This window comes from Myripristis murdjan, chromosome 10, assembly GCF_902150065.1.
Source record: "Myripristis murdjan chromosome 10, fMyrMur1.1, whole genome shotgun sequence".
Lineage (NCBI taxonomy): Eukaryota > Metazoa > Chordata > Actinopteri > Holocentriformes > Holocentridae > Myripristis > Myripristis murdjan.
Window position 1 is genome coordinate 7,634,667 of NC_043989.1, and position 12,908 is coordinate 7,647,574.

Here is a 12,908-nt window from a genome sequence, read left to right on the forward strand (position 1 = left end):
TTTCCAAAACATGTGTCATCATTTTATTTATGTGGCAGCACAAGAATGATAATTTAAGAAAAAAAAAGCAATGTGGCAATAGTGTGACCTTGTGCAATTCACCAATTTTTCTCTAAAATGAGACACATGCTCTTACACAATGATTGACAGCAAACGTGGAAAGAAATTACGGCATATTTTGAGGGATAGTAACTTACTTGGTTGGCAAAATGTAATACTTTTATCGATTGATGCATCAATATTTTAAGGATATTGAGTGAGAAACTTCCAAATTACATCAGAGGTAGGATATACTGTAACTCTTGATTTATTTATTAGCTCCACCACTCAGTTCAATTGAAGGATCATCAATCTCATGACGCAGCTCTTACAGTTGGTGTTGAAATTTCAGAAGATCCCAACGTCAATCGCTCAACCAGCTCAGTGGTCCTGCACATTCCTCCACAACTTGAGACTGACAGTGTCCCAGTTGTCTTAGTTAACATTATTAATCAAGGGTAAACTGACTCACATTTTTAAGCACTGCCCTGCCTCAAAATCACACAGTTACATTTACTATGTTCACACCTGGGAGCTGTGCAATACAGCCACAGACCTCCACTGCTGGCAACCAAACAGCTCCATGGGAACACCCGGGGTTTAAAGGTGCATGAAGCAATTTTCTGTGTTGCAGCACCTGTTTGAAAAAGTGATTTGCACACAGCACGCTCATGTTAACCAACCTGGCTGATCTGGGATGTTTTATATGAAGGGATACCGCAGGGATGAGAGAGGCAAAAGATCTAAGCTGCTCGAGTCCAGCTTTCTCTTTGCTGTTTCAGAGAGTGTTTATGTTACTCATAAGTTTTTATAAGTTTCAATTTATCACTTCCTGTGGGCAGGAAGGTCTAGAGCCAAGGCTGATATTCATATATGAGACTCCTATTTCTCTTGAGCAAACTGTTGTTTCTGTCGCAGCACCGCTACACTATAAAATGTGTGTATTTTTACATAAAAGTGCTGCACAGGATAGCTTTACTGTCTTTTGTGAAGAACACCTCAATAGGAATTCTGGTTGTGATCTGCTACGCTGTGTTTTTGCCACCTTTACTAATGAGCCTATGAGGATTTCAGGAATTATATTTTCAGCAACTTTATGGTCAAGGAGGACAGTGCTCATAGTTTTTAGCCATAAACAGAGGGGAGGCAACTTTAGAGGTGGCTGTACTGCACAACAGATTTACACGTCAGCTGATCTATCCTCAAAATTGTTGCCTTTTTGTCAAGTTTTGATTTTGCTGGTTAATGACATTGCCACATTGGACGGTCATATTCAATTAAATGGTGCTGAGTTGTGCATGTTGGATGTGTGACAAATTTCAAGTGCAAGCTCTAATGAGCTCACAGCATCTTGTGAAAAAAAAAAAAAAGCTTTTGTGGTGGTCACAATGAGCCAATTTTCATGTAATTATGCAAACAGGGTTATCTTTTTTGGAAGATATGTGCCTTGCTTAGTTGAGATCGGATGCACAGTCACATGCATGAGTTATGACCATTTTCCGCTCAGCCGCATAGTTTATTAAGTTTGGTTGTTAACTGTGGCCAAGTCATTTAATTAACGCGGAGAACAAAAATGGATCTGTTATGTAGCTCAGCCTCATAGCGTAGGGTACACATTTTTGAAGGAAAAATTACAAAACTGAAATAGAAAAGGTAGAAAAACAGCTTCTTTTAAAAGGCTAAGCGGCAGAATATGCAATTTGGTGGAAACTGACAACACTATGAGCACGTGATTTGGCTTGAATCTATGGAAAAAAGGAATTCTGTTTCTGTGCGACACGGTTCAGACATTTTGGCTCTTAATGAATCTTACGGTTTCCAAGCTCCACATGCTTTCACCCTTGAAGAAGAAGAAACAGAAAAAGAAGAAGAAGCCTAAACAATAGGGGGTATGTGCCTGGACCTTTAAAATGTCACAAGCAGACACAGAGGTTCCTGATGGACATGAAGCTTAGCTCATAATTCATAATCCATAATCTCTGAAGGGCTGTTTAATTATATTTGAGACTAGCTGACTGTAATTAGGAAGCTATACATTGAGGGGTTGGCACCAATAAGTCATAGCTGATTTAGAAATATATATATTCATAAAGGAGATTGAACTGGAAGCCCCTAACTTAAAGGGATGATTGAAATAAAATGTATACATAAGGTCAGGGAAACATTATGAAAAGTTTTGAATGTATATGAGTTTCCGCATTTGTACTATACATAATTTGGCCAACAGATCTGCCAGCTGACACTGAGCTGCAGTATGTCAAATATTGCAGCGCCCTGCTTCAGACCAGTGATGCCCGGTGCGGTGCAGTCAGGTGCTGCATACACATACTATCTGTGAGAGGTGCTGTATGAACAAGTCTCCTGTTGTTACCCTCACCCACTGCTTTGAATGGCAAAAAACTGCTGAATGAGACGGAAAGGGGGATTTGGGGAGGGCGGCTAGGAGCCTGTCAAGGCATGATGCATTGTGTACATAGTGAGAAATAGGTAGTCTTCATTTGAAAGTCAATGCCAAAGCTTAGACAAGCTCCTGGGGATTTAAAACCACGAACCGAAGTTATGATGGCACTCCCTTGGGGGGTCTAGGCAAGACTTTCAAACTATTTCTCTCTCTCATTCTCTCATTTTGCTTTCAAGGCAAACAAACAAAACTCTAAACATATGCATGTGCCGGCACACACACACACACACACACACACACACACACATCTGCCTGCACAGGAACATAGCAAGACTTATGCACATCGACCAAATTCTCATTTCTATGAATTAATATCTGTTGCTTAAAGGCAGCATTTAGGCCCTGTTCACATTAGCATTTTGAGGCTTGACAACCAGTCGCTGATGTTCTGTGTTGGTACACACACACACACACACACACACACACACAGACACACACACACACACACGCACGTACATATATTTAGAAGACTGAGAACATTTGCATACACGAATGAATAACAAGACTCGGTCCTGTATTTTCAGCGTCGTCCTGATGTTGGTATTCAAGCGATAGTTGTTCTGAGCATAAATACCGCTTTTCGAACATTGCATGGCTGTAAATATGATCACGACTGTCAACAAACACAAAGGTGAACATACAGGTTTTAGTAATAAAGAGCTGGAAAAGTTGTGTTTTAGTGTATTATATGGCAAGAAAAGAAACACACATTTTTTTTTTTTTACGAATGACATGTCTCTTTAAGAATTTTAGAATTGTAGGATTGTAAGAGTGCGAACTTGACCAGATGAAGCAATAAATACAGTCACATCTGTATTTTTTCTGATGTGAATGGTGCCCTTTGCTTAAATTAAGCCCTGCATGGACTAGCTCTTCCATTTCAAAGCTCTGCCTGCAGTCTTCTTTCTTTTTCTTTTTCTTTATTCTCTTATTTTTTTTTCAATAAGATCTCTGAATTTAATGAGTCAGGTGGATCACTTCACTCTAAAGGAGACCAGGGCTTTTCCTTACTTAACACCAATGTTTCCTTGACATAAATGCAAGTTATGCATATGCCACACATGAAATGAAAACTTAGAGGAAAGAATCCACATGCTCAACTTGCAGGCTAATATCATTTCCATTTTTTGACTAACAGTGGTATTCGTAATGGCAGTTTTTCTCCTATTCACATTGCCTTGTGTATTCTGCCATTGTGTCACTGTCCCATTTATATAGTGCACAAGATTAAAGGGAATAGATTCAATGACAAGAAGAAGAAGAAAAAAAGGTGAACAATATATGAAAAGACTTTCCATCCTTGCAGTAGGAGGGATGACTAAACCAGCAGACTGACCCTAACTCGCCTACAGCCACAAAAACTCAGAACAACGGGACTCTTTGTTCATTCTGGTGAGGAACAGGAACAATTCAAATGTATGCTGTTAAATTCAAAGTACAGACAGTTTCACCATTAAAAAGACAGAAATGCCACCTAGCAATTACATGCATTAAGACACATCTGCAATGTTATGAAATTGTTTAGCTCCCGTTGTTTACCAATATGACTATTTACTATTGATCAAGTAAATGGTGGAATTATTTAAACTCACATAAGGATAAAGTAACTCCAGAATTATTGCTAAGTCATGTGTTATGAGTTGTAGTTGTGACTGATTACGATCAATTAAATCTTAAACGTCTTGAGAACAGTGCTATATGACACAGGGAAAATCTGTGCATATGTCTCTGTCTCTGACACAGCATCCTGCAAAAAGTTAGTCCATTAATAACGCATTTAACACTGGGACGCCGAGAGGAAGTTGATTGATTGCGCTCGCAGATATGGTAATCCACCTAGTGTGGCTAAAAGACTGTGTTCGCAGAGAAGTGGAGTCGAAGCAGCTGCAGGCAGGGATCCTACCTGAGGTCTGGGAAGTCTGGAAACGTATGGAAAATGAACATAATAATATTAGGCTCAAAATATGAGAGTTTCACTTCCCTGTGGCACAAAATGGCCGTGATGTACCAAGAGGGGATTGATAGGGTTGTTAATCATGACCAATGTATTAACTGTTGCTGCACCAGGTACTGAGATTTCCTCCTTTGAAAACTCACTTTCTGGTCTGCACTATGTTTTGGAGCAACCATCTCATATATTACTAGATTACTAAACAAAGAGCTGCAAAAGCCTCCTCTACCTTCTTCTCTTTCATTAAGTATTCATTCTCTTATGGAACTATTTTCTTTTAGGTTGGAGTATTTGTTAGTTGCTTTATGATCCTGTAACCCTATCTTTTGATATAATTCTTATGTATTTCAGGTGCCTTGTGTCCACAGCAATGTGAGAGACGACAAACAAAACCCAAAGTTACTACAAAACCTAACCTGGAATGTGGCTTTAATGTGAAGTGACAGGCTTTGCTGGTGTTGAACTTCCCTTCTCTTGCAGTTCCTGGGGGCGGGAGAAAGCATGACAATGTGCCGTTCAGTCTGGATACACACATGACTTAGCATTTTAAGTAGATGCTGACCAGCTGTCATTTCACCCGTTAAAGTTTTCAGGTGTTTAAAGGAGTTGAAAGTTCCCTTGCCATGTTTTCGTCAGAATGAATCACACTGAAATAAACAACTCTGAACAAAACTCTTCCAAATTGTGCAAGAAAATAAGGGCAGGCAAGAAATGAACTTGAAAATAGAAAATGTGGAGGTAGTCTAAGCAGGTGTCTGGCTGCCCGCAGAGGCAATAAAGTCACATAAAGTCACAACAATAAAGTTTGACTATTTCCTCTCGGTCCGGCACATCATAGTGACACGCTGCTCTGCTGGTGCGACCCCTGACTTCCAGTGAATAGCGCGCGGGCCCACGGCGCTGCCACAGGAGCGCCGCTGTTGTCTGACTCAGTGTCACTCCAGAGGAAGAAGGAAGTGGGGTCACCGTCCTGCTGTCAGTCATCTCTCTCCACCAGAGGATGATGAGCAGTAGCACTGAGGGCTTGAGACGGCTTGTAAAGTACAGCTTCGTGTTCCCCACCGCCGGCCTCTCTCTGCTCCCTCGCTGTTCTGTTGTTCCGGCGGCAGCCTGTGCAAAATCAACAAGTCAAGTCGAGTTAAATTTATTTATAAAGCCTTTTTAACAAACGGCTTCGTCACAACAGAGGGCGTAAATGCAGATAAAGACGGGGGATAGAAATGAGAAAGAACAGGAGCATTACACATTTCGAGATAAGCTTCGGTGTGTGTGTGTGTGTTTGTAGGGGGGTGGTTGTGTGTTTGGGGATGTGAGAGCACCGGCCAACACATAGCCTCTCCTCTCTATGTTTCCTTCCTCTTTACTTCCATGATTATTTCTGTTTCTGGGACACAGACATTTTCACAGGGCATGTTTTTTTTTTTTTTTTTTCCCAAAACACTATTTTGTTTAATTCATGTAATGCTAAGGTCAAACTTGTTTTCATATGGTGTAATGAATAATTGAAAGTGCAGCTACATTGAGTGTGAAGGGGGATGTTTTTGCTCCTTTAAATAAATACAGTTGGCTTGTAACGCGGTGGGGGCGTGGAGAAACTGTTTGCATTAAGATGTAATCTCTTCGCCGCATCACAATCGCTTGACTTAGACTCTCAGCCTTATTAATTCAAAGTCCTCACTATAATTGTCTTAATATATTGGCTCTTTGTCTTCTTTATCTCGATTTCCTCATGACGCCTATTTCCCCTTAATTGATTCAAAAGGAGATCTAATCTCCCCGCCAAGTGTGGGGCACGTATTGATAGCATTAGTTTAAGCTAGCGACACTTTTGCGGTTCCCATTGTCTACACTAATTACAGAGGACTTGATGTATTGTATTGGCCATGTGGTATTGAACCTCCCGAGTGGTCGAGAAGAGCGCTCACCGTTCTTGTTTGGTTTTTGACAGGGAAAGACCAATGAGGACGGCCAGATGGTGGTCGGCGGCAATTTTACTGTTGGGGCTCGCTTTGCTCAGCGTCGACGGGAGGCCCAGCAAGGAGGGATTCGGGCCGCCGCCCTATCGACCCGTCGTGAGATTCCGACACAAGGTATTGATTGCCTTCTTATTCCATTGGCTGTCCGTAACAAGAGGACCCCGTGCTTTTGCTAATTACACACTGAATTCCACGCCGCATCTGGCAGCTCTCCTGTCGTTGTTGTTGTTTGTTGTTTTTCTGCCCACCAAAAAAAATATTTGCCGATTCATCACCGCCCCTCCTGTGCCTCCTGTGGACTGTATTTTTTTTATTTTTTTATTTTTTTCAAAGACAACATCAAATTAATGCAGGCACAGCTGGGCGAAGATGAAGGCAGGCTTTGAAGGAAGTGTGGATGCTCACATGGCATTTTAGCCTAACGTTTAAAGCAAAAGATGTAATTGAATGCTTATTGACTCAACGACAGAGGGCAGGCCCCACAAGCAGAATCTGGAAGCTTTATTAATTGGTTCCAGAGTATCCCAAGGAACTAGTGACATACCCCTTTTCCTTTGCAGCTTTTTTTTTTTTTTTTTTTTTTTTTTTTTTAAAATGTCTGTCTATGGATTTGAGCCATAGTTGCAGAGATGGATCAATTAAAGCCAGCCTGGAAATGAAATAAATTATTTTGGCAGGAGGGGACATGGGAACAGCGCAGCAGTGTTTTGTCAAGAGGCATTACTTGGATTCTGGTCCTTCAGTACACATTTCCCATAAGCCTCCTTTGCAACTCTTTGTACTGGTAAACACTTCTCTTCTCTGTACAATCCCAGACAGCAATAAACAAAGGCAAAGAAGAAATAGACCTCACTGTATGGTTGTTTATTCCCTATTACTTCAAGGCAATCTGTCATCATTAAGCGGTGACTTAATGCTGTGCTGAAAGATTGTTTCAATCGGCTTATTAGGCACGTCTGCATGTGTATCAAAACTGAAGACAGGGGCACTCTGGGGCGTGGGGAGGGGGGGATAGAGAGAGAGAGACAGACAGAAACAAAGGGAGACAGAGGGAGGGAGATGGAGAGAGAGACAGAGAGAACAGATGGTAGGAGCGTCATTGGACGGTAGCAGAGTTAAGCGAGGGGCCGGGAGCGATGCGAGGCTGTCGAATAGACACGAGGGTCAAACGGATTCTGACTTTTTGAGCACGGCTAATTCAGAGAAATGCATTCTGAACACGGCTGCTGTATGTATGAGCCATGCAAGAATCCCAGCCTCGCTCTAGCCGGTGTTCACTCGTGGTGATTGGATCGTAAAGGGGCCATAATGTCAGTACCCAGCAATCATGAAGCGTGATGTCAGGAAACTGCAAACAGCATGCTGTTCAGCACCAACCCTGCTGGTCTGAGATCAATTAAGGGATGAAGGAGGCACACAATCTAATGTTGACATGAATCCAGCTTTCTCTGGCCAGAGTCCTCACTTGCTGCTGTTCAGAAGATGCTTTGTATTTAAAAAATGATGTTTGCTGCTCCGTGCAGTTGTAATACATCCACCAAGTCTAGTCCAATAAATTTGTGGAAAGAATGGGCACTTCACTGGGAGTGTGCTGCTCTAAAATGCACAAAGTAAATGCCTGGAAAACAACAAAATTTGGAGTGGTAACACAGCATATAACACTAAATGGGTGATGCTTCAGTTGTCACTTCCTGCGGGCAAAGAAATACCTGGTACGAGAATTGCATTTGGGCAGATAAGGAGAATTTACAGGGTGAAGGATAAGTTGTTTTTTAAAGGAATGTTAAACCAAAATATGTATTGTTTTAATTATTTATTTATTTATTTATTTTTTTCCATTGTCATCATTGGATGTAGTAAACATGAAACTGCGAGAATGTGAAGTCCTGTATATGCAGTGAACGGCCTTCCCAAGACTTAAATAACTGGTTTTGCTGGGAAGGGATTTAAAGTTTCTTTTACACGCAAAGAGAGGGCGATCCAATCCGGCTCAACAACCGGAAGCAACACTCAGCTTGTTAGCTCAGCACGCCAAGGATTGTATCAGAGGACGTGGGGCTAAGACCTCCATCCAGTGTTTTAGCTATGAAAACCTTTGCTTATGTATTATTGCAGCTTTGGTAGCCTGTAAGATCTGTAGTTGTTTAAGTTCCAGCAAACAGGGTATTTTCTCCACAGCTGGTTAGTTTTACCAGTCGCAACAATAATGTTACTGTGAGGGAATAATGATAGTAATTTTTTATTTATACAGCAATTATAACCACCCTGCACTGCTGAACAGTATTACTGTAGAATATGAGGCCCCTAAAACCCCATTTTATTACTTTTAGGAACTCTCAGATCTTGATGATGGTGATAACACTCAAGAATAAAAAGAAAATAATAAGAAACAATAATAAAATCTTTGTTTGTAACTGGGTTTACCATCCCTTTAAGAGATGATGTGGAAAAAATGCTCACCTACGTGTCTAATGTCATTGTCATTTCCACATCCCTGTCCATCTTTCGTATAGCTGCGTCCGCTGCATGCAGTCAAATAAGTCGATTAAGTCTAGCTAACACTAACTCGCTGCCAGGCAGATGGAAATCCAGAGTGATTTCCATTGTGTTAGGCTTCCAGTCAAAAGTTCAAATCTGAATATGAGACAAAACTGGAAACTGTCATCTCCCAAAGTAAAAAGTCTTCAAATCCGAAGTTATTGTGTCCAGTCACAGCACGGTGACACAGACAGTGTCTGCAGCGTTGGAAAGCCGTGGAAAACAGAGGCCAGCTTGAGAGACAACAAGGGATGGGAGATTTTGGAGATAGCACTGTTAGCATATTGGAGAGTGTTTGCTTTGCAATTTTTCTTTTTGTTCCACTTGAAAGCCTTTCTTGTTTGTTCTCTTTTAGCCCGCAGCCACACTGTTCTGTCGTGTCTGTCTGTCACTGTCTGTTTTTAATTGTTTTTCAATGAGGAGTGTCCATTTGATGATGATAAGGTGTCTGTCTCCGTTTGGATTTGAGGCGCTTTTTGCAGACAGAGGAACGTGAGCAGGTTGAACTTTTTTTGGAACTGAGGCGACTTCATCCATTTAGCCAGCAGCAAAAACTTTGTTCATGTTGTCATCCATATTGATGCATTCTGATGTTACTTCAGGAGAAAAGAAGAGATGGACAGCAGCACTCTCTGTCTAATGTCTCTCCGTAAAGTGATTTAGTTTCAGTTGTATGGCAGAGATCGTGTGCTGTATGTATTGCAATGTCATTTGAATAATTACTTTGGATATACACTCTTAAAAATAATTTTAGTTTGAGAAACAACCCTTTATAAGTGCTGTGTGACGAGTACTTCATCATCTGCAGGATCAAGACAATATAGTTCCTCTTACCAAACTTCTTCTTCTGTTCTTCTATGTATTTATTAAACCCTGTTTCCGAACTAGAGTGACTTTAATAGTTAAATTATTGTATGTCCATGTGTGCTGGGAATTTGACCAGAAGCTACAAAGATGATATATGTGCTTTTCCACTCTGATGAAATTAATGTGCCGGGCGCTGTGATTACATCGCAGAGGAATGTCATTACAGCATCTGCATACCATTACAATTCGTCTTGTGAAAGGAGAGAGGTAAACTCCGCTCATCTATTCGCCTGTCAAATAAGTCTCGGGAAATTTACAGCCCTCCGTGAAAAATGGCCCCATAGCAAGTCCTTTTCCAAAATATGTCAGATGCCTTTTTTGCCGCTTAGAGAATTTCCTCCGTTGTTGGATGGATCGCAGGGAGGCGCAGGTCGTCCTCTTGTCATTACACTTGAGCGAGCATCATAAAAGATCAGTGGAGGAGTTTTATGCCAGAATTAGATATCCACCGTCTGTGGAAAAGCAATACCAGCTTTTAGGAAAGGAAAATTACCAATTACTACCATTATCATTTAAAAAGTATACTAAAAACTAGAAAAAAAGAAGTCTAATTTTGTGCTAAAAGGCAAAAAAATCCATTGAAACAAGTCATTTGGTGCAGTTTCACTTGTTGCAGGATTTTTTCTGGGAACAAATATAAACATGTTGTCCTCTAGTATCAAGAAAATGGCACTTCAAGTCTGGAAACAAGTGGCGTTACCTCATATCAGCAGGGTTTTTTTTCAGTTGTTTTTAAGAAAAACAAGATTTTAAGGCTGAATATGAGACGAAGTGACTTGTTAACATAAGAGAGAACACGAGGTTTTATGCAGTGTAGCACAAAAATTTGCATGTGTTATTGTACTTTTTAAAGGATGGTTGGTAACATAAGTTCTTTGTTGCACGATGTGAATAATTTAACACACTGGGTGCTCCCGATTTAGTTCATTTATTTCCAGAATGGACAACATTTTGGTATTGAATTCCCCAGTTGCACATTCGTAATTGCTAAGAGATGGGCTGTGATACCACAGTGCTTTGCCTTTGCCTGTGCTTTGAAGGACAGTGTTTGACAGGGGTAACAGGATCGGCTACGACCTTATAAGCTTTCCTCACAGAGACTTCAATCACCAGGAGGAACTCAGCCGTAAACAGCCATCACGTGCTCTACCCATAATTCCCATGGTATTATTTTAGAAATTTGCTGTGAAATCCTCCAAATGAGGTCAGGTATAGGACACAGATCTTGTCTACCAGAATGCAGCCCCAGCCAAAAGTGGTTTCAGTGAAATGATTGTGCAACATTTTGGTTAATATTCACATGAAAGCTTTTGACAGTGTTTTACATGAACATCTTAATTCACACAATCCTAGTCAAGCTTTTTTTTTTTTTTTTTTTTTTTTTTTTTTTTTGAGAGGGAGTTTTGTTGCAAAAGTGATAGACACTCAATTTGTGTAATTTGTGGGGGAAAACTGTGCAGGCTTTGTTGTCACAAGGGACGAAAGCAATTTCAGAGAGTTTGTCGCTCTGACATGAAGCTGTTCTGGCAGGACAAACAAAATGGTGGCAAGGACAACTGTGTGCAGAGCCCCGGCCACCCAGCACTCGCTTGGCCACATGGCAAATCTAGATTAACGGGGGATAAGCAGAGAGAGAGAGAGAGGAGGGAGAGAAAGGGGAGAGGTGGGGCAAATAGGATTGAGATAAAGAGAGAGAGAGAGAGAGAGAGAGAGAGCTAGAGAGAGAGAGAGAGAGAGAGAGTGGAAGAAGGAATAGCTAAATGGGCAAGCAACCCAGAGTATGGTGCTGTATACTTGAAGTTAAAGCTACAACATGCAACTTTTTCTTGAGTCAGTGTGTGGGTTGTTACTCCCGCCCTCCTGCTCCCCAGTTCGTCAGGTTCCCACCTGTCACTCGTCCTGATGCGCCGTCTACCTTAAAATGCCATCTACCCTGGGCTATGTGGTTCTAGCAAACCACAGGTGTTAAGGAAGCAGAGGGTGCCAATTTCAGGCATACACAGACAGACGTGCCATTGTGTATCCTATTTACTAACGTAAAAAAAAAAGATGCATTTTGCAGCTCTCAGCGTCAAGTTGGAATGCAGTTGTAGTTGTGCAGAAGTGAGGGATGGGAAAGCTACAGCGAGAGAGCGAGGGGAAGAGGAGGAGGAGGAGGAGGAGGGTGGTGGTGGAGCGAGGAGGGGGGTTCAGAGATAAAGCCGGCGAGGGAGGGAGTGAGAGGGAGATGTGGGCGGTCAGCCAGCTAGCTGTGACAGGGGCAGATGAACCACGGGTTGTACAGCTGGGTGCTTCACTGTCCCCAGAGAGTCAGGGCAGCAGAGACAGGCCTGCCAACAGCCCGGGGGAAATCACTCTCTTCAAACAAATGAAGTGTGAACGCTGTCTGCCGTATGCAAAGGAGCTCCTCTCATTTGATATCTTCGCTACCTGTGGTGGAATTCTAAATGTCGCCTCCTCCAGAGGGGGGAGAAGAAATACGAAGAATGTCAGAAAGCCACAGGTGTTTCCTGTGATTTGTGCCTACTACCAGGTTACCAGTCAACATTTTGCAGAGCATGCAGTGAGGTGATCTGTATGGGCAGCTTTTACCAAAACCCGGCATTTAGTCTCACTACCTTGGTTAATTTATTTGCACAGTGATAACACACGGTGATAAACCAGGAAGCAGAAAAACAGATACATAAATTTGAGCAGGGAGCATAAAAATGGGGGTATTAATAGAAAAAAAAGAAAAGAAACAAAAACATTCAGTTTTAGAAATATGACTTTATTTTTTTATGCTGTAAAATAAAATGATGGCAAGTCATGACAACTTGTGCCCATGCTTGTTTTTTTTTTTTTTTTTTTTTTTTTTCTTTCCATGCTTTTGGATTTGACTGGCATAACATTTTCCAAGAAAATGGATTGGCAAAATCAAAAGCTCTTACGAGTTCTCTGTGTGCATTGCTAATGGTCAGACTGCCATGTTGTCACGATTTATCTGCAGGGATTACATCCCAGCTGGCCAAAGATCATTTGTCAGCGCCAATATGGAATGAACATAGTATAATCTCTGCTTATTTTGACTTCAAAA

General features: G+C 41.5%; 1 protein-coding gene across 2 annotated transcripts in view; it reads left to right on the forward strand.

Annotated features, from left to right (window-relative positions):
• fstl5 (follistatin-like 5) overlaps positions 1–12,908 on the forward strand; it is a 157,779-nt gene that overhangs the window by 17,017 nt on the left and 127,854 nt on the right. For both annotated transcript variants that reach the window (XM_030061750.1, XM_030061751.1), the window contains exon 2: positions 6,400–6,541. In XM_030061750.1, coding sequence (XP_029917610.1) covers positions 6,400–6,541 — 142 coding nt within the window. The remainder of the gene's footprint in view (positions 1–6,399; positions 6,542–12,908) is intronic.